This window comes from Larus michahellis, chromosome 2 (assembly GCF_964199755.1).
Source record: "Larus michahellis chromosome 2, bLarMic1.1, whole genome shotgun sequence".
Classification (NCBI taxonomy): Eukaryota; Metazoa; Chordata; class Aves; order Charadriiformes; family Laridae; genus Larus; species Larus michahellis.
The window spans coordinates 108572134-108593646 of record NC_133897.1 but is presented as its reverse complement, the minus strand read 5'-3'; the positions used below and the strand labels follow the sequence as shown (position 1 = coordinate 108593646).

Below are 21513 nucleotides of genomic sequence, written 5' to 3'. Positions count from 1 at the left end.
CTAGTCCTGTTAATGCACGCTCCACACAATAATAAAATAAATAAATAAATAAATAAAAAAATAACCTTCGCACAAAGTGAAGGTGTGAGTTGGGTCTGTCCCTGACAAGATATAGCTGCCTTGGAGCAAGAGAAGCTTGAATCTGTCAATGCTGGCATGCTTACCCTTCAAATAAATAAACAGGTAATATCTGGAGTAGAGTTCACGACTTACTGATTTAATCCCCCCAGTATGAGAGATTGTTCTGTTAAGATTGTGTCAACAACAGCTATCTCTAAGGTACTGAGTCTTAAGTTAACAAGATTAAAGTAGGATAAGATTTCTTAGATTTTTTTGGTATTTAATTGTTTTTTTCTGTTACCACATTCGATTATGATGTGCTTTATTTAAAACTGCAAATGCAAAATAAAATAAATTGCACAACGTTTTAGCAATGACTTCTGATAGTCAAAAATATGTATGGAACAGATGGTCTTAAGCACATCTTATACAATATGTGTCCACAAATATAAATAATAACGAAGAAAAAGAATAGCAGTAGCCTTCTAACCCTAATCTATTAAATTAAATTTGTGGTCAGGGCCACACAGGGGAAGCTACATTACACGTTTTCTTTCACTGCTTGATTATCCTGAAGAAGCTTGTGGAATGCTAAATACTAGTTTCAGAAAATGGCGATTTATGTAATGAAATCCCAGTGATTTTATGGCAAGTCCTTATATCAGCTACCATGGTTTCTTGAGCAGTTCTTGGCAATAAGATCTTCTGTGCACATGCACACAACAAGCTCACACACAGACTTTCTGTGCTGCCTTTGTAGTCCTGTTTTGTAAGAAGAAGGAGGGGACAGATTCTTTTTGTGTTTAAAAACTCAGTATGCAGGAACAATGAGATATTTACTCTTTTACTAGCAACTAGCATAGTTGCTAGTCTCCAATTGAGACGGCCTTAAACCATGAGGTGGTTATTCACTTCAAAATATTTCAGGATAAATGCATTCCTGATAACTTTGCAAAACACTAAGTTTTGCCACAGTCATCTATGTGCTAGCCCATACGATTCTCAAATGTAATTACAACTCTAAAATTAAAAATAAAAATATATACATATGGTAGGATTATCGTGACCGTTGTAAGAACTTCTCTCTGATTGTTTCCACTTACTCAGTTACCTTTCGGTTGTTTTTTTTTTCCTTAGTGTTCCACTGCCAGGTTGCCTAAATAAAGATTCTTATTGCTAAAGAAATGTGAACTAGCCTGCTCTTTATTCTGATTTACTCCAAGACTCCTACTTTATTGTGGAGTATTTCAGCCTCTTGTGTTGCTCATGTTCACTACATATCAGAAGTTATGCAAGTCTCCTTATGGACATCTATAATCTGGGATGCTGCTATTACTACTCATGATATTGCTTTGCTTCTCAGGTGCAAAGGCATTCTCAAAAGGAAGTTGGATAAACATCTATCAAAATGTAATTGTTAGGCTTGAGTTCTTGCGCTTTTTGTGATAAGATTTGCACTTGATTTGCATCCAAATTTGAATATTATTTGAATTCAACCTTCCTTGCTTTTTTTTTTTTTTTTAATAAATTTTATGCTTTCTGTTTTTCAAAATCTCAGATTCAGTCCTTTCTGGTTTTGCTATGTTGACCATTCTGTTTCCGCTGTTTGTTAGTTGATCTAAATTTGCTCAAGTCTATTTTCTCATCTGGTTAAATTCACACAAAAATTCATATTAGAGGAAAGCTAAACATACTCCTTATGAAGATCTGGTCACATTCACAGATAATGGGTTTTTACTTTGAGAACAATCCCAAATATAGACCATTTTGTTCTTTTCCTCTTCTCCCCTTATCCTTGACTTTAAAACTGTGGTCATGTTTTGTTGCCCAGAACTTCTTTCAGAAAACTTCAAAATAGTGCTCTCAATGTAGTATTTTCTTAGGAGCCCTGTGACTTTGTGTGTGTGTGTGAATATGTTAGTTCTTGAATAATATTTTCAAATTTTTATGTACAAAAAAACTGAGAATTTAAGAGTTATTTTTTGTAAGTCTTTACTCCTTGAGGTTGAAAGAGGTTCCCAAATGTACTTTGTGTTATTTTTACAACCTTAGTTTGCTGAGTCTTCCAAAGCAGAGATAACTAAATTTTCCTGAAAACTGTATCCTTATTTCCTAATTTTGACATGTATTTCTCTTCAAATATTTGTTTATAGTACTTTCAATTAATACCTTGTCTTCTATCAAAATCATCTGATCGGTATGGGAAGGTTGCAAAGGACATTGCTTTCATGGGCAGCTATTACTCAGCTGATGAGATTAAAATGATCCCTATTTAAATGAATAACTGTTATTAAAATTACTCAGTTTTGTACACCAAACAATAAGATTTGCAGTAATTATCAGATCCCTCTTAAAATATAGACATATCTGAACAAAGTAATTGTTCAAAGCAAGCATTCTATGCACCAAAAAGCAAATTGCAGAAATAATTGGACCTGTGCTGGTAATAAAGCTGTTAATAGAGTCTGAGCACATCTAAGGGCAGCATGCAAACAAATAAAACAAAATGTCTTTCAGCAAAGATTGTATTAAGGCAATGACATCTTCTTCCCTTAATGATATAGTGAAGACATCTACAAGCTGAGCATGCTGACAGGACTTTGAGCTCCTACAAGCATGCTTAACTGAGCTTATAATTCTCTTCCTGCGCAGGACTCTACTCGTACTTCTAAACTTTGAAGGCACAGGGTATTAATTAGGAATGTCAATTCACAGGGTAAATATAGAAGTGATGTCAATGGGTGTCTTTGAATTCCTCAGTAGTGACATCAGTGGCTGAATCTAAGTATCAAGGAGGTAATAAATGGTAGGAAAAGTAAAGATCATCTCTTAGTCTCTACTGGTAACGCAAAGCAACTCCAAGACATGTTAGTAGTGGTTCTTATGTGAAGATCCATGTATGCTTACTACAGTAAATTTATAGTAGTACTTGAATGCATGCACAGTTTTGCAGCAAAAGGGACACTCTACTCTTAAAAATCAGCTGATTAAATAGGAGGCTGTATTCCTGTTATATTAAGTGTTAAAACAAGCTTGAAGACTGAACTTTTTACTGTAAAAAAATACTATTGGATAGGGGAGGAACGTTTAAATGTTTCAGCAGGAAGGAAAAAAAAAAAAGGAAAAAAAAAATTATAACGTAAAGCTTCCAAAATGACATTGACCTATAGAACAATTCAGGTTGAAAGGGAACTCTCGAATCCAGCTGGTTCAATCTCCTCCTCAAAGCAACATCAGTCCGATCATATTGCTCATGGCTGTGTCCAGTTGAGTTTTGAATATCTTCAGGGGTGGAAGTTCCACGACCTCTACAAAGCTAAACGTGAAGTCCTGCACCTGAGACCTAATAACTAAAGCAGGGAAAGAGTCTGGGGTCTGAGTAGCTGGAGATCAGCTCTGCTGCAAAGGCCCCGAGGGTCCTGCTGGGCAGTGAGCTGAGCCTGAGCCAGCTGTGCGCCCTGGCAGCAGCGAAGCCAAACCATGTCCTGGTCTGCCTCAGCAGGAGTATGGGCAGCAGATTGAGGACTCTCAACTAGGAAGGCTTCTCCCTACTGAGTGTTTGTTAAGCCGTACCTGGAATATTGTCTCGAACCAGGACACCCTCACTGCTCTAGTGAAGAGAGAAACTGACAAAAACAGAGAGGGTCCAGCAGAAGGCTAGTGAGAAAACTGCAGGCTGCAGAACCTGATGTATGAGGAAAGGTTGAAGGAACTGGGTTTGAATTAGTGAAGAGCGAAGGCCCAGGGGGATCTAATGACAGCATTCCAGTTTTGATGAGGTGGCTGAGGTGAGTAAAGGAGGTGCTCTGTTCTCAAGCATGTGTAGGGAAAGGACAAGAGGCAACGGGCAGAGGTTGCTTTAGGGGAAATTAGCTGGATATAAGAAGAAAAAAAAAATTAGCCATGGGAACAACTAAACATCAGAGCAGAGAGGTCAGTATTTCCACACTGATAATCTTGATGACCTAGCTTGCCCGGGCCCTGCGCAACCTAATCTAAGGCCCTGATTTCAAGGTTGGACCAGATGATCTTTAGGGTCTCTTCTAATCTAGACTTTTGTGTGAACTATGAAGTATGTGTCATTAAAGTCGTTACAAGCTCTTGATATATCCCTGTGCTGCATGTATTGTGTCAAACTGGTCCTGCCCTCTCCTGAGCATATTTCAGTTATTTCTAGTGATGGAAAAAATATACTTAATCTTCCTAGTGTTTCTTAAGACAGCCTCGAGAGCTTTTTTTTGAACTACTTTAGTGTTATTCCTTTACAGTAGAGAAGGTGACGATGGTCTGTGTGTCAGTTATGTATATTCTGGTTTTGCCATGAAAATCTATCCATGTTTTTGCAAAGTTTAAAGCATTTCCAAACCTATATTTTGTGCATGTTTGTTAGAAACACTTCTGACTTTGACAGCTAAAATGTCTCATGTCATCTGTAAAGCTTTGCATATGATGGAAACTCAGATAATTTTCTCTCTTGAGTAATGAAATATGTTCCCTCCAGTTCTTTCAGGGCTAAAGCCTGACATTCACTCTAACAGCTACTTGTCATTTCTGAAGACATTTCTGGGGTCAGGTGTTTGAGATGAGATCATGGAGCCATTCTCTGTATGTATATCCTCTGGCACCTAGGTAACATGGAAAGGAAAATTGTTGAAGAAATAGACCAAATGTTAGAGCATGGGGGAAAAATAAAGGAATAAATACTCTGGCACTCTATGAAAGCACCTTATCAATTAGGTATCTGGGCAAAACACCAGGAGCTTCTGGCAGACAGAAAGCTGGCTGTTCAAGAAGTCGATATGAGAAATGCTAAAAGGAAGAATGGCATGGGAAGATGGTGAAGAAAGTGCATATTATTAAGGGTAAACTGAAATCCATCTTAATTGACTTTGCACAAAAATAAGGAGATGAGTACAGAAATAAAAATATGACAGTGAGAGGGAGGTGGACAAGGAAGCAAAGAGTATGGACATAGTTTATCTCTTCAGCCCAAATGTATCTTGGACAAAGAATATCAGTGCAGCAGGAAGGATGCACGTGAAGAGAAAGCAAGAGGGATTGTTCAGATTTTTGCACCAAAGCAAATTGCACTTCAGTAATACTACCTACCTCATTTGTTTCAGCAGCTGGGAGGTGTGCACTTCCCAGACATTTCCCAGGAATGTCAAGTTCTGAAATAAGACCCTATGCTTGGGAGTGAGGGTTTCAGTACCAGGTACTCAGTTGAAGCTGGGGGATAGGTACTTCTGAGAGGAGAGACTGGAAATAAGGTCTCTGAAGGAGGTCTTCACTGGTCCTTGAGGGGAGATCAAGAAGAAACAATTAAGATAGGGTGTAAAACAGATGGGTTCTGCTGTGGAGATTTGCACTAACTAAGCTTCCCATTCTGATGTTTTTGTTTACCTGGACTTTAGTAAGACCTTTGATACAGTTTCTCACAGCATTCTCCTGGAGAAGCTGGCTACCCATGGTTTGGACGGGAGTACTCTTCACTGGGTTAAAAACTAGCTGGATGGCCGTGCCCAGAGAGCGGCAGTGAATGAAGTTAAATCCAGTTGGCGGCTGGTCACAAGTGGTGTTCCCCAGGGCTTGGTATTGGGGACAGTTCTCCTTAATGTCTTTATCAGTGATCTGGATGAGGGGCTTGAGTGCACCCTCAGTAAGTTTGCAGATGGCACCAAGTTGGGTGGGAGTGTCGACCTGCTTGAGGGTAAAAAGGCTTTGCAGAGGGATCTGGACAGGCTGGATCGATGGGCCGAGGCCAATGGTATGAGATTCAACAAGGCCAAGTGCCAGGTCCTGCACTTGGGTCACAACAACCCCATGCAGTGCTACAGGCTTAGGGAAGAGTGGCTGGAGAGCTGCCTGGCAGAAAAGGACCTGCGGGTGTTGGTCGACTGCCAGCTGGATATGAGCCAGCAGTGTGCCCAGGTAGCCAAGGAGGCCAACAGCATCCTGGCCTGTATCAGGAACAGTATGGTGAGTAGGACTAGGGAAGTGATCATCCCCCTGTACTCGGCACTGGTGAGGCCCCACCTCAAGTGCTGTGTCCAGTTTTGGGCCCCTCACCACAAAAAAAGACATTGAGGTGCTGGAGTGGGTCCAGAGAAGGGCTACAAAGCTGGTGAAGGGTTTGGAGAACAAGTTGTATGAGGAGCAGTTGGCGGAGCTGGGGTTGTTTAGCCTGGAGAAAAGGCTGAGGGGAGACCTTATCACTCTCTACAACTACCTGAGGCTGTAGAGAGGTGGGGGTCAGTCTCTTCTCCCAAGTGACAGGTGATAGGACAAGAGGAAATGGCCTCAAGTTGCACCAAGGAAGGTTTAGACCAGATATTAGGAAACATTTTTATGTGGAAAGGGTTATTAACCATTGGAACTGGCTGCCCAGGGGAGTGGTTGAGTCACCATCCCTGGAGGTGTTTAAAAGACAGGTAGACATAGTGCTTAGAGATATGGTTTAGTCATGGGTTTTTGTGAGAGTTAGGGTGATGGTTGGACTCGATGATCTGAAAGGTCCATTCCAACCTAGGCAATTTTATGATTCTATGATTCCAATGCAAGTGTTGTTGAAAAGCTGAATCCTGGATATTTCAAATTCAGATCAAGAGTTTAAGGAACATATTTTTGCCTTTTTTTTTTCCAATATTGTGTGTGTCTATTTTCACTACTCAAGTGTAGAAAATAGGTATACTACATAAATAATAAAAGTTCATCATGAAAAAGTTAAAGGCCTAATTATCTAGCCTGCTGTTTATAACACTAGTAAAGAAACGTTATGTGAGGATTTTTTTTTTTTTTTTCTTAATGGCAACATTTTCCCTCGAAGCTACTCTGAATTGTGTCTGTGTTGTTGGGGAAATGTTTACCATTTTGATGTGAAAATGGGAAGAGGTGTGGTTTCTTGTGTAATAGCTATAAAAGGAAGCAGACAGGTACAAACATCATGTCATGGTGTACCAGGGAGGGCAGACACATTTGTCACTGTAATTTACTTTCCCTTAATAAAAGGAGATGAGATAAAATATAGTAAGTCTTATGAGTACTAAGTTTCATTTAAGGTTTTGATTTGCTTATAGTAAGGGAGGCTTTGCAAAGTAAATAAAGAGCAATTTATTATGAAAATTGGCACAAAGCTATCTAATTTTTACTTCTTCATAGAAGGAAATTTGAAATTCAAATCACTGGCTGATGAAGGTTATTAAAAATGCATTAGAGTTGAAAATGTAGCTGTATGTAATTGTCATAATAGATATTCAAAATTAATTTATCCCCAATGACAATTAAGCTGAAAGAATTTTCAAATTATCAGCTAACAAATGTCAGTTAATTTTAGAAGCAAATAAAGTGAAAACATTTCAAAAATTCTGTAAAAAATTTAAAAAATCCTAAAAGAAAGGTTACATTTCTGTTCAGAATCTTTCCTTTTCTTCTTTTTCAAATTACTGCACTCTATTACTTTTTTTTTGCCCCTTTTTTTTTTTTTTTTTTTTTTTTTGCCTCAGGTTCCCTTTATTGCATTTTTCTCTCTTTCTCATTTTTCTCCTAAAGAATTTTGGACCACTTTGAGGGTATGTGTACACACACAAGTACAGGCATGTGCTGCATGTAGGTTAATTTAAACTCACAAATTTTCTTTCTATATCTGTTTTTTCAGCTAGTTGGTACATTTTTCTGATGGGTATCAAGAACCTCATAGGTAATATGGTGCTATTAATACTGCCTTCAGAATATCTGAAATGCCTTTAATATATATGTTTATATTTAAGAATAGTATCAAAATGCCAGTTTTGGTATTGTTGGATTGGGATAGGTGTTATTATTAAAGTCACTGAGGCATATTTACACCCTTTAAAAATCAATGGGGGTAAAGTTTTCTAAATAATACTATTTTTTTGTCGTGTGTTTTTATTTATTGTTTTGATCCTTTTTAAAAACAAAACAAAATTTAGGCTAGTGGACAATTCTGTGGTTGTGCTTGTTTGTGCATCCATGAGCTTCTACCACTTGCTGTCGTCCACAGCAGAGCCCTCACCTGAGTCCTGTGCTTGTGTGTGACATCCTCACCTTTGGAACAAGTGAGAAGAGCCAGGAATGGGGAGGGCAAAGATGATGATGTGCCTTCTCCTTTCCTGGCCAATGTCAATTCTTTTTCTGAATAGAGCTCTTGATAGGTCAATGGATACCCAGCATCTGAGAGGTCCTTGAAACCTGCATCATGAGCAGTCTCTCAACTGTGTTTTTTTTTCCCCCCTGTGAGTGGTACGATGGGAGTAAGCCAGCCTTTCTCACCTAATTTTCATCCAAGGCTTCCCCCTGGTTTCAAGATCTGGCTAAAGGGAGCTACAGCCTGAGTTGAAGGCTTTCGGAGTTTGAAAGGGGTAGGAGGGGGAGTTAAACCTAGGGCTCAGCCACTGGCATAATGTACAGCATAGATACAGCCAAAATAATTTATGTGCATTGAAAGCCTATGGATACTTGTATCCCCTAGCACTCCTGACCCAGTTTGGCAACGTGGTGAGAGATTTCGCAGTTAGGGTTATACCTAGCAGTTTAGCAAGAAGAATTATATACCTGTCACTTACTGATTCAGCAAAGTTATATTTTGTAAGCATGCCTTTGCTTGTAATTTGTTTTCAAATGTAGTCTATGTTAATAAACATGTATTTTTAATTGAACTCATCTAACAAGATAAGTTTGGGAATTACTACAGGTCAGCCAATTTAAGTAAACAAGAGGAAAACTTAAAGAAAGTTTTGGAGGGGTACATTTCTCCTTTTCTTTTTACTCGAAGATGAAGAACATATTCCTTTTAATTAAGCAATACCTTTGGGCCAAAACTAGAAAAGGTCTGGATATACTCATGTACTTTAATAATGTTAAAAGTAAGAACTCTTAAAAAAGAAAACAGTTTCTAACTGTCCAGTATATTTTAGTAGCCTCATAAGGCTACGAAAACTCATATAATGATCTAATTCATTTACACGTTCATTGTGAATTATTGTCTCATTACTCTACTTGGATAATTAAACTACAGTAAAGACATGCCCCGTTTTGTTTCTCAGGCATAAGCACAGTGCTACTGTTTGCATACCTGGTAACTCTAGCAGGAAGGTTGATATTGAAAGTGCCTTTCTTTTTATTGAAGATGAAATTTGGAAAGATAATTGGGAAACCTGTTTTATTTCAATTGTGAATCATCTTGCCTCTCTGCTGTCTCTCTAGCGTGGTGTTATTTTTCAAACGTGAATCTGGGTTTCAAATTACAGTGTTCTTTTAGTAGTAAGGCATTAGTTATTTTAAATTTTGTCAACGCTTACTTTTACAGAAGGCTGTTTTTTTCCCCCAGTCTCTTTTTTTTTTTTCCCCCGCTCTCTTTTCCCCAGACCAAGTATTCAGTTTGCACATCAAAATGAAAGGTCAGATTGGAAAACATATTTCAAAGGTTCTTAAAGATAGTGAGAAAATGGGATTGGGGAGAACTGTAATTTTTATATTACAAATGACTGTCTAGAAAAATACCTTTTGAGGTATGAAAGCATTTCTTTTTCAGTATGTATTTTAAAATCCTAATTAAAATGTTTGTTAAGCGAAGAGGTCTGCATACACATGAAATGATGAGATTTTAACTATTGCTTTAAAACACCAGGCTACCAGCCAAAACCAGAATAATCCCAACAGGCTGGCTGATTTTATGGATTAGGCAGCAGTTCAATTCTGGCGGTATTACAGCAGTGCAGTTTGAGGGAAAGTGAAGTAACTTGGCTTGGCAAAGCCTCCACTTCTTTGCCTATTAAAGGGAGCTGGTATGACTTAATATGCTTATTCTGCCCTGGTTGGTTTGATTTACAAACACTGTGAAACAATATAGCATTTGAAGTGGCATAACAAAAGCTAATCAAGTAAGTTTGGTTTCCATCCTGATTTTTTTTAGATTTCATTGAGGCAAAGCAAAGAATTTGTAACTGCTTATGTGTGAAGTGGCCACTTAAAATACAGCATGAATCTGGGTAGCCAGGTGGTAATCCATATGAAAATCAACAATAGCAATACTTGGCAATACTTAGCAATAGCGAAGACAGAGAAAAAAGGCAGTTGAGGTAAAGATTCAGTTTTTGTCTTTCTTTTACCTTTATTTGAATTTTGATAAGTGAAAAGATAGTTATTTTCTATTCAGTCTAAATTCATATAATGTCATCTACATTCTCTATAAATGCTGAAAAATTTAAACTTTTTCATTTTTTTAAATCTCAATTTTATCTGGAGGGCAAGAAGAAATTATTCAGTATCCCTCTGCTATCAGACCTACGCATATTTCTTCCCATCAAACTTCACTTTCTTGCCCTGACATTACTGGTTTATACTTAGCCTGATTTATTTTTAATATATACATTTGTTCTGTCCTTTTTTTTTTTGTTTATTATCTACTTATTAAGTAACAGATAAGATTCTTACTGCTGTTATAGTTGTGGTTTCCATTTAGCGCTTACAGGAATGAACGTTTACTTGGTAGCAATTTCTTAAACCCTTATTCCTCTGAAATAACAGCTGGAGACCTGCCCCAGAGGTATAATGTGGAGGGTGATATGCCGCTCCTTGGCAAAATTCCTGGAGAGTGTTGTTACCATAACAACTCATCTTCTTCCAAGGATAAATCTGTGTGCAGAGATGTGGAAAACTTCTGTTTTCTTTTGCTTTTCTGATCTTGGGGTTTCTCTTCTCCCTTCTTATGTTCTTGTAATCTCGTGTTTTATGTTTTGCTATTCTTTCATGAAATAGGTTTTTCATTTTTTTCTGCCTCTTAGTACTTTCTTACATCAAGTCTTGATTTTCAGTCTCTTGCATCCCCTGGTCCTATTGTTGATTGTCATGTGCTGTGCTTGTGCAGAATGTGCTGAAGTCGGGAAAATATGTTTCATCTTAAATACTCTCAATGCCTAGTCCCATGTGGTTTTGTCCAAACGCATAAAGGTCCAAATAGCCTCTGTTCGCATCTCTTTCTTAGACTTGCAGGTTAATTCAGATGTGAATGGGCCTCAGGGGATCTCTTGTCCAACTCCTGCTCACAGTAAAGCCAGCTCTGAGGTCAGACATGGGTGCTCAGGGCTTTGTCCAGTTGGGTTTTGAAAACCTCCAGGGTTAGAGACCGCAGAGCCTCTCTGGGGGGCCTGTCCCACTGCCGGGCTGTCTTCATGGTGAAAGCATTGCTTCTCATATGCAGCCTGAACATCTCTTGTCTCAGTTTCTGCCTGTTGTCCCTCTTCCTCCCGTCAGTCACAGCTGTGAAGAGCCTGCCTCTCTCTCCGTGATAACATCCCTGCAGACACTGGGGGGGCTGCTGTGAGGTGCCCTCGAAGCCATCCCTGCTGCAGACTGGAGCAGCCACGGTCCCTCAACCTCTCACAGGTCCAGCTCTGGCTGTCATGGGGGCCCTCTGCTGAACTCACTCTGGTTTATCAACTGCATTGGGGTCCCGAAACTAGACACAGCATTGTAGATGTGATCTAATGAGTGCTGAGTAAAGACAAAAAGTCACTTCCCTTGATATACTCACTGTGTTTCTGTTAATGCAGCCGTTTCCCCAGTCCCGAAGGTCTTTACACTTTTCAGGCAGTGCATCGCCCTTTCTTAAGAGCCAAAATCACATCCAGCTCCATCTGAAGCGGTAACAAAACTTCTACTATGTGGCAATTGGATTTAACCATGTAAAAGGAGCCACTAACTGGACACAAGAGGACAGAAAACTGAGCTTAAAGGGAGATGGCTTGTTTCTTTGAGATACTCCTCTCTGTAGTCCTTTCATCTGCAATGGGCCAGCATCTCCTTTTCTCCTTTTGCAGACTGGCAGCAGCATTCACAGTGACATTAGCATATTGGTGCCTCCTTTGCCCTTTTCTTGCTATGATAGTTCACATAGCTCTTGCTTCTTATATCGCTCCTTATGGCAGTCATGCTGTTTCTGGTTTGAGGTAGTTCTCTACAGTCTGGGCATCACTCAGTGGAGTCTCTGCTCCTTGCCACTGTGTTGGCTTTTGCTCCGTTACATTACTGCTTGCGTGTTTTTGCACAACAGATGGTAGTATGTGGGCCATTATTAAGAAATAAGAGGATGAACAATTACATTTTGTAGCTCTCTCTTCTGCTTCCGCTTTTGCTAGATAGAAATTAAATGACAACAAGGGATTGCGCAACACAGAGCAGAAATCCATTTATGTAAATTCAGACCTTTTCCTCTGCCCAAGCAATTTCCAGGACTCTGCACAGTGGAAATAGCATTCAGTAGATGGAATCGCAGAATCATTCCCCTCCCAGTTTCATACAGGAAGCACGCATTTGAGATTTTATGTGTGATTTTTGTGGTTTTTATCTTTTCTGGACCTCTTTTCGTATTTACTGTGCAATTATGTTTTTTGTAGTGATGCAGATGTAATATACGATTTGGAAGTAATATTTTTATAATTGTGGAAGAATTATTCAATGCATTTGAATGTACAATTTGAGCACCAGAGCCGTAGATATGTTATATACATATAGTCTTTCCATGCTCATGTAACACAAAAGTGGATAGTGCAGATCCTAGTCTTTCAGCTCCCTGACTAGAACAGTTTCTTACAACAATAAGCAAAATAAATATCCAGTGTAGGTCAGTGATGAATTATGATGGATTCAAGAGAAAGTGTATTGAATTGTCCTTAAAACCCTTCCTCTTTGACAGAAATAAATGTAGTTCCAAAGAAAGTAATCAGAAAAAATGTCAAGTTATGTTGACTACTAAGAAGCAACAAATGCCACTTGATCTGAGCCTTTATTTAAATTACATGTATTTTGTAATTTAATAGCCCTTCACATCAAAGAATATAATTAAGATGCCAAAAAAAGAGAAAAAATAAAAACCAAAACCCCAAAACATTTTAAGGGTAGGTATCCTATTTAAGTTGCATTGACAGTAGCTGTTTTGTCATATCAAATATTTTGCTAACATAATGGAAATGTGCTCTTGTAATTATTTCCTGTAATTTACTTGGGTAACAAATGCACTTTCAAAAAGAAGACTATAGGTTTCTGTAACTTTGGTCACAGACTCCCAACAGAAAAAATGTGAGTGTTTTTCCCATGTAAAAATAAGCTCTTGACCTGGATGAGTTGTTATAGCCAGCGCACAGGCAGGGAGAGTGGGAGACTTCTGAAATGTCATGTCAAGACAGGTAAGGGCTAACGCGCTTTTAGAGACACCAGAAGTTTGTTACTAGCAAACCCTTATCTGATCTATTCTGGCTGGTCAAAGGTCACTGTCTACTTCAGTGAATGGATCTACAGTTTGAAGTTTCCATATAGCAATCCTGAATAATTTCCTCGATCATCAACCTATACCTGTGTATCTTGCTTGGATTTAGGTTATTCCTGCCTGCCACTGCCGACTATCTTATACTAATAATTTTCTTGCACTTGAATTATTTGCTAGGAATCCACAGCATGACTTTACTGAAATCAGACTGCAGTTGTTTTAGCTAGGGAGAAGTGGGGTTAGACTTCAGAAAACTCTCAGGATGTTTTTCAGTTCTTTTCCAAGTCTGTTGGCACAGAAATGCATGAAAACTAATATAGACCAAGACTTTAGTTTTTCTTGTAACTCAGTCACCTGGCATCAGGCAATGCTGGGGCATTCTGACAGAGGGTAAGGAATGGAAATGATTTGGTATTAGCATCAAATTTAGGATCTTCAGGTAGAAAGGTGATTTCAAGTTCCTGTGAACTTCTCATGGTACAAATGGTTATCCTAAGACATACGATAGGGAAAATCTTCCAGGAAACTATGATTTTTTAAATTTTTTTTTCCTAAGTGATGGCTTAAGCTCCCTTATTCCTCTGATCCTTTTATCTTTTTTGACCATATAACATGCGATTCGGGAATGGTTAGTTCCTTCAGAGGAGTCCTTTCCCACTTTTCCTCCTCCTCTTAAGGTTGGTGCCTTGTTCAGTATTCTATTAATTTATTTATTTTATTAAAAAAAAAAAGAAAAAAGAAACTTTCTTTATACAGTCATAATACAGAGCAGCAGACAGCACTTTTTTTTGCCCTTTTTTCTTTTTTCTTTTTTTTTATGATTATGATTGATACACCCAGATGTAGCTAGATAGCATTTACAAGGTGTTGATGATTATTGATTTTATTATTCCTATATAACATTTACTTAAAGGAAGCAAGTAGAGGCTCTGAAAGTGGTGCCCTTTTTAGATGAGATGTTATACCAACACAAAACAAGTTTAAGTTTTAGGCTTATCTGCAGACCAAGATAAAGAAAAATAATGAGGAGGAGGGGAAGTGCAAGCAATATTTGGGTGGTTCTTAAGTGCTCCAGATATATGAGCAACGGCAGCAGAAAACTAACTATAGGCTCTTTGGCATTCTTGTTCAGTGCTTGATGTTCCTCTGTGAAGAAGTTTTGCATTTTGGTGAACAATTTGATACTAATAAAAAAAAAATGTGTGCAGATCAAGCTGTGCTGATGTGGAATCTTTGAGGTGATCCAAATTCCTGACTGTGAGAAGCAGCAAGTTACAGAACCCAACACTGATGTGTAGCCTTGAGACCCTGGTGCAAGCCAGGTGTAATTTTGCAGGAGTGAGATGTTGCCTTTATCAATCCTAGAAATTCTCCTACCTTGTAGCCCTTCAGGGTTATGTCCTTTCATCAAGTATTAACCAGAAGCAAAGGAGTTGGATGTCTGTGATATAGCTATGTCAACCCCCTGCTCCACCCCCTCAAGAAAGAAAAAACTTTTATATATGAAAAAAAAAAAAAGGAATAAAAAAAGTTTGGCAACAAAAAGTTTGTTACATATACGTTAAGGAACTATTCCATGTCTTTTCTTCAATCAGTATTCGTTGTTATTGTAGATACAAGAAAAATGTTTGAGAGACTGATACAGGAACAGATCAAGAAACCAAGCAGAAAAAAAAGCAAGGAAATGTATGTGTGGGCTGCTGAGTGATGGACATGTGAGGCAGGAATTATTGATGAGGAGTAGGAGAACTGAGAAATGGGCCAGGTGCTAAGAGTCCCTAACATGTACCACACTGAGCACCATATGGAGTACTGCACTAAATGATAGCGCCGATATCTAGTAGAGAAAAATTCTGTTACCATATGAACGTTAGTGAAAAGTTGTAAACTGCGTGATCATAGCTTAATACAAAAGGATCTGTTTAGCCTACTGGAAGAAATCATAAAGGATAAGGGTAGGCTAGAAATCTATTTGCAAGATTACTCACTGAACAAGTAATATTAGGGATTTTATTTGTTGTTGAAGTTCATTTGATTCTAGAGGGGTACAAGTGGGGGGCAATGGGAAAACTGATTTTCAAAGTTTTTGTTGATTTGCATTGTTTTTAATATTACCAAAGTTTTAGGCAATGTGTAATCCCACAATGGGAATATTTCCATCTTTTTTTGTGTAAAGTGTAAATAAGACTCATACATGTGTAACAGCACATTAAATTTTCCCTTTATTCTTTTCTTCTTACTGTTACAATGTCACCAATGGTCTAGGTATTTCCAGAATACTATTTTGTTGTTGTGAAGAACAGCAGTGTTTTCAATGAACTGGACTATATTTTGTCAACAAGTCTATTATGATACTGCAAGAAGCAAATTTTGGTATAACATTCCTTACTTTAAAAAAGTAGATTTGCCTAATGCATTACTCATAAAAAAGGGGCTTTTCTTTTTAATAAATTTTCAATTTGATTAGTCTTTTAAAACCCTCTTAAAGTTTGCAAAGAGATGGTTTAAATTGTTTCCAAAAAGTTATGAATTTTTTAGGATTTTTTTGTCCTTTCAGTAGCTTTGATACTTTTTTCCCCTTTAAAAAGGTTTGTTTAATTATTTTTTTATTTTTAAAAAATAATATATAAGTATTTAAACCCCACTTTTAAAAATAACTGAGACAAAGCAGTCTGGTTGCCAAGGTAAGGTTCATTTTTCCTTCATACAAAATAATATAAACTCTCAGGTGTTTATTTTTTAATTGCAAATGTTCAGCAAGTAGAGAAATGACTCATGCTTCATTGGCATTAAACCCAGAATTTGGAATTTGATTAACTTCAGTTCTCTGTAGCAGTGGGAGGATAGCTTTTCACAGCATTATTACTCTTGCCTCCATCTTTCTGCTCTGGTTGTGGAGGGAAACATACAGTACAATTTCAATAAATGAACATGGAAGCAAAAATTCCTATCTCTATTTGATATTAAAAATTACATACCCAATAGAAATATTGAGGGACTTATTTGATAATAAGGCCTCTCTCATTGTAAGCATCAACTCGGGTTTCTGAGTTGTTAACTGGTAGGGTTCCTTTCTGTCAACCTGTTGACCTGCCCGACAGATAAAACTAGAACTCCTTCTTCCACTTGTGTGTGGTTTGGTGTACGTGACCCAGCAATGTGCTCTTGCCACAAGGAAAGCTAACGGTATCCTGGGCTGCATTAGGAGGAGCATTGCCAGCAGGTCGAGGGAGGTGATCCTTCCCCTCAGCACCAGTGCAGCCACACCTGGAATACTGTGTCCAGTTCTGGGCTCCCAGTACAGGAGAGACATAGACATAGTGAACAGAGTTCAGTGAAGGATCAAGAAGATGATGAGACGACTAGAGGATCTCTCCTGCGGGGAAAGCCTGAGGGAGCTGGGACTGTTTAGCCTGGAGATGAGTAGTCTCTTTCATTATATACTCATCAGTGAAAGGTTTAAAGAAGACAGTCAGGCTTTTCCAGTGGTGCCAGTGACAGGACCAGAGGCAATGGGCAAACACTGAAACAGAGGAGGTTCCCTCTGAATATCAGGAAATGCTTTTTCACTGTGAAGGTGGCTGAGCACTGGCACAGGTTGCCCAGGGAGGCTGTGGAGTCACCCGCCTTGGAGATATTCAAAAGTCGTCTGGACATGGTCCTGGGCAACTGGTTCTAGGTGACCCTGCTTGAGCAGGGGAGGTTAGACCACATGACCTCCAGAGATCCTTTCCAACCTCAGCTATTCTGTGATGCTCTGAAATTTGCTGCTTTCTCAGATACAATGATGAGATTGAGTGCTAAAGCTCACTTACTATTTTTCTCTTTTCGTTTTTCTGTTAGTTTGCCCAGTAAAATTAGTTATTTTTCCTAACTAACACCTGTATAAATTCCCTTTATCCTCAGAATAGAATGACTAAAACAGTATTATTTGCAGGAAAACCTTCAGTTCTTGTAAAACAAAGCATTTCAAAGTGAAAAATATGGTTATTTTTCTTATAATTATCTTTTTTTTTTTTAAACATGCAGAAATATTTTGTCTACCCATATTAAACCAATAAGACATTTGATGAGAAAAGAAGTGTCTTACAATATCTCATGATAGTTTGAAATATGTCCGTTCTTGAGGAAGGATGTGCACGAGGAATATGACTTCTGTGAGAAACTATGAATGGCTCAAAAAACCTTGCTTTAAAAAAATAAAGTAAAACTCAAGAACTTTGGGAGAGGCAATTCGTGTAACTCTTTGCCTGTCACACTGGAGTTATAAGAAGTTCTGTGCTGTCTAGGGAGGCAGTATGATTCCAGATACAAAGGAAAGTTGAAATCTGTTTAAAACAAAGGCCTTTTTCCCCTGCACAGAGACTGTTTTTCTTCACTTGCCTTGCATTTTGTTCAACCAAATCTCTCATATGGGTACTGAAATGAAGCACGTCAGAATTTGGTGGTGTTTTCATTGTCTCTTTCAGACATTAAATTCCCATCAGCAAATAAAATAAAATTCTACAGTTTGTTCATTTTGTGCTGACAATATTCCTAAGTGTGTGAATGATCTTGCATTTAAAAAAAAATGTTCTGTCAGTATATTAAATAAAAGAGACTTAATGTACTGATCAACAAGAGAACTCATAAAATCATCCTCATAGATGGATAGGTATGCGTCCCTAGTTGTCTGTATTTATGTTTCGAACAAAAATTACTGTGAAAGTTATGTAGTTTGGATGCCAGAAACGTAAGGTTTTTGGATCTATTATCAAACTTATCAGCATTTCAGGATCTTTTGGTAATCTATAACACTCAAATGTTAAAGAAAGAATTGATCTCTACAGTTTGAGAGAGACTGGAAGAAGGCTTAATATGCCCTGTTGTCACTATTCAAAACACTTCTGTTTCCTTTCTTGCTATTTCAGAAAGAGAAATTTCCCCTTTTTAATATAACAAGATTTAAGGGATTTTTTCTGCAGGGTGTGCGATCATACATGCACACACATGTAAAAATATTTGCTTGTGTTAGAGTCACTGGGTTTTTTTTTCCCAGATGTGCATCTTTAAATTATTTAAAAAAAAAAAAAATTGTCTTTAAGAATAACCTGGACTTTTTGCGTCCCAGATCTTTTCAAATCTTTCCCTCTTTTATCCTTTTCTTATTTAGCAAGACTAGTAGATCCATTTCTTACCTGTGTCCTACTTTGGGTCCTTCTGAGTCTTCAAAACTCAGTAATGACTTCTGCAATTGTTATTATTCCCTCAGACTTTGGATTCTAGAGTCTGCTCTCTCCTCTGCCTACTAATGCTTTCTTTTCCCTTTTATGGCATTTCCTAATTAGTGCTTTGGGAAAGATAGGTACCATAGGTACACTCTCACATAGTAGATCATTATACCACACATAGATCAAGAAAAATTAACAGAGACTTTAGTCATTGCTTTAATGGGACAGTGGTATCTGCCCTTCTCTTTCCTCCCAAGCAAAAAATAGAGAAATAAATGCATTCTTGCAAAACCCTGAAAAAGCATGACTAAAAATAGAATTGTAAGGGATTAGGAACCCAATGGCAAGGCAAATGTTGCACCTGTGTCCAAAAAAAAGGCCAAAAGATCAACCTGGGGATCTACAGATCTGGCAGGCTCACATCAGCCCATGGGAAGAACCATGGAGTGAGTCCTCTTAAAACGTATTTGCAGGCATATGAAGGAGACGATGGTAATTGGGAAGAGGTAGCATGGATTTACCATGGGTAAATCATGCTTGCCCAATCTGACAGCTGTCTATGATTTGGGATGAGGAGAGAGAAGTGGACATTATTGGGCACTCAGCTTTAGCAAGGCTTTTGACATTGTCTCCCATAATATTCTTATATCCAAGTTGGGATGTTATCATCTAGGTGGGTGGGTGTCTAGGCACTGAAAACCTGGTCAGCTAGTCATACCCGGAAAGGCATGACTAATGGGTCATACTCTACCCGGAGGTCAGTAGCAAGTGTAGATCTGCCAGGGTCTGTACTGGGACCTCTCTTGGTTAGTGTTGTTATCAGGGACCTGGAGGTGGTAATGGAGCCTGCACTCACCAGCTGTGCAGACAGCAAATTGGGAAGGATCAGTCAATATGCTTTTGGTAGTCAGGCTACCTTCCAGAGATCTGAACGGACTGGAGGAATGGGCTGACAGGCACCTTGTGAAGCTGAATAAGGGCAAGTGCCAGGCGCTGACCCTGGGACAAAGGAGCCCCTGTGAGGGCACAGGCTTGGGATGGACAGACTGGGAGCAGCCCTGTAGGAAGGGGCCTGGAGCTTTGTCCCTCAGCCGGCAAAGATGACCAACAGCTCTACAGGCTGTATGAACAGGACCATGGGCAGTCAGTACTGGGAGTGATTATCCCCCTCTCCTCAGCACTCATTAGACCATATCTAGAGTACGGCATCCAGCTTTGGCCCGCCTGTTACAGCAAAAATATTGACAAACTGGAGTGGGTTTTGCTGAAGGTTGTCAAGATAGACCCCATAGCAGTTTCCGGTTCTGGTCTCAGGTTTGTCATCAGCACCTACACATTCCACTGTATGGTTTTTCTCGGTTGCTTTCCCTGGCTTCTTGATGGCTTTCACTGCTCGTCTGCTCTCAATCTTTTTTGCAATGTCTTTGCCCCAATACGTTCTACTTTTTTACTGCACCATATAAAATCTATGTCTCAAAAAACATTCTTTCCAGCATATGAAAAGGAATGCTAGAGCTGTACTCAGGGAGTGTAAGAATTACAAAACAAAACAAACAAAAAAACCCACCCACATTCAGGCCATTTTTTCCCTAGTTGTAGATGGCCAAACTCATATGGATGACATTTTAAAGAAATTAATTCAGCCTGAGGCAGATGTCCTGCCTGAAAAAGCTAACTATATACAGAAAAAGTTTGCTCAGAGTTCCAAGAAACTGAGAAAAAGATTTCATAATGCGAAGTGTTAAGCAGTTTAATGTAGGCTGTGCTACCAGCTCTGGTTGTAATAATATGTTTTTCTTCCATTTGTGTTAATTGTGGTTATCTACTCACATCGAAAGAAAATGGAAATATATTGAATTGTTTATGCTGTAAATTTGCTACAAGAGTATTTTTTTGCTTATAAGTTTTTCTAATATTTGGAAAATAAAATAAAATCGTGCATTCTTATGAGGATGACAGTTACACTTTAGAGACAGATGAGGATCTATCCTTACAAATGAGTGATACTAATTGACATGATAATTGAGTTATTTCCCTTAACTAATAAGACAGTGATGTTCCTACATTAGGTTATGTATTTGATGCAGATTCTGAAACTGATCAAAGTTGTATGAATATAGAAATTGAAAAATATTTTGCAGAATAATCACAAGGCTGTCTTAATGCCATCGTAATAACTATGTTTCCAAGTAGAATTTTTATTAGAAAAGTAGAGCATTCACTTTTTCGTACGTTGCATTTTATAGAAAGTTTTGCATCTGTAGATTCTACCTATTTATGTGTTTTTGTCAATTAGAAAACTTATCAATGTAAATACCCTTAGGGGAGGAAAAACAGATTATAATAAAAATTGGGTAGTTATGGTTGACATTTTTCTTTGTACTATTTATACACTGGCCTAAAATACTTTTCTTCATTTTAAGGTAACTGAGCTGCACAATATCAAAAACATAACTAGATTGCCTCGAGAGACAAAGAAGCATGCAGTGGCAATTATCTTTCATGATGAGACGTCAAAGACATTTGCGTGTGAGTCAGGTAAGCAATTGGTACTGCATGTCTAGTTTGAAGAAATCTAGTCACACACCAAAATCTTGCTCAGATTAATTAACTTAAAACACCAAATAGAAATCCTCAGGAATTTGTTGTCATTTAGGTTTTTGGGGTTTTGGTAGGGTTTTTTTCTAACATAGTTTGGGAGGTGTTTGTTAGGGGTGATACAGAGCTCTTTCTTCCATTACTTATGGAAGTCATACTTATAAGTCATACTTACGTTTGACTGCATGCAGGCGGTCTAAAGACTGGAGATTTTCAGCTAAACTTGTAAAACTGAGTGAAAAATACCTATGGGATATTAATAAGTCAAGATGTGAAGCATTCTTTTTTTTTACCAATTTTTGCTACAGGCACTTACTAAACTAATAATTATCATGCCATTGCAAATAAGAGGTAAATACCAGC

General features: G+C 38.3%; 1 protein-coding gene across 2 annotated transcripts in view; it reads left to right on the top strand.

Annotated features, from left to right (window-relative positions):
- DOK6 (docking protein 6) overlaps positions 1–21513 on the top strand; it is a 252760-nt gene that overhangs the window by 102658 nt on the left and 128589 nt on the right. For both annotated transcript variants that reach the window (XM_074576550.1, XM_074576549.1), the window contains exon 3: positions 20976–21090. In XM_074576550.1, the coding sequence (XP_074432651.1) occupies positions 20976–21090 (115 nt within the window). The remainder of the gene's footprint in view (positions 1–20975; positions 21091–21513) is intronic.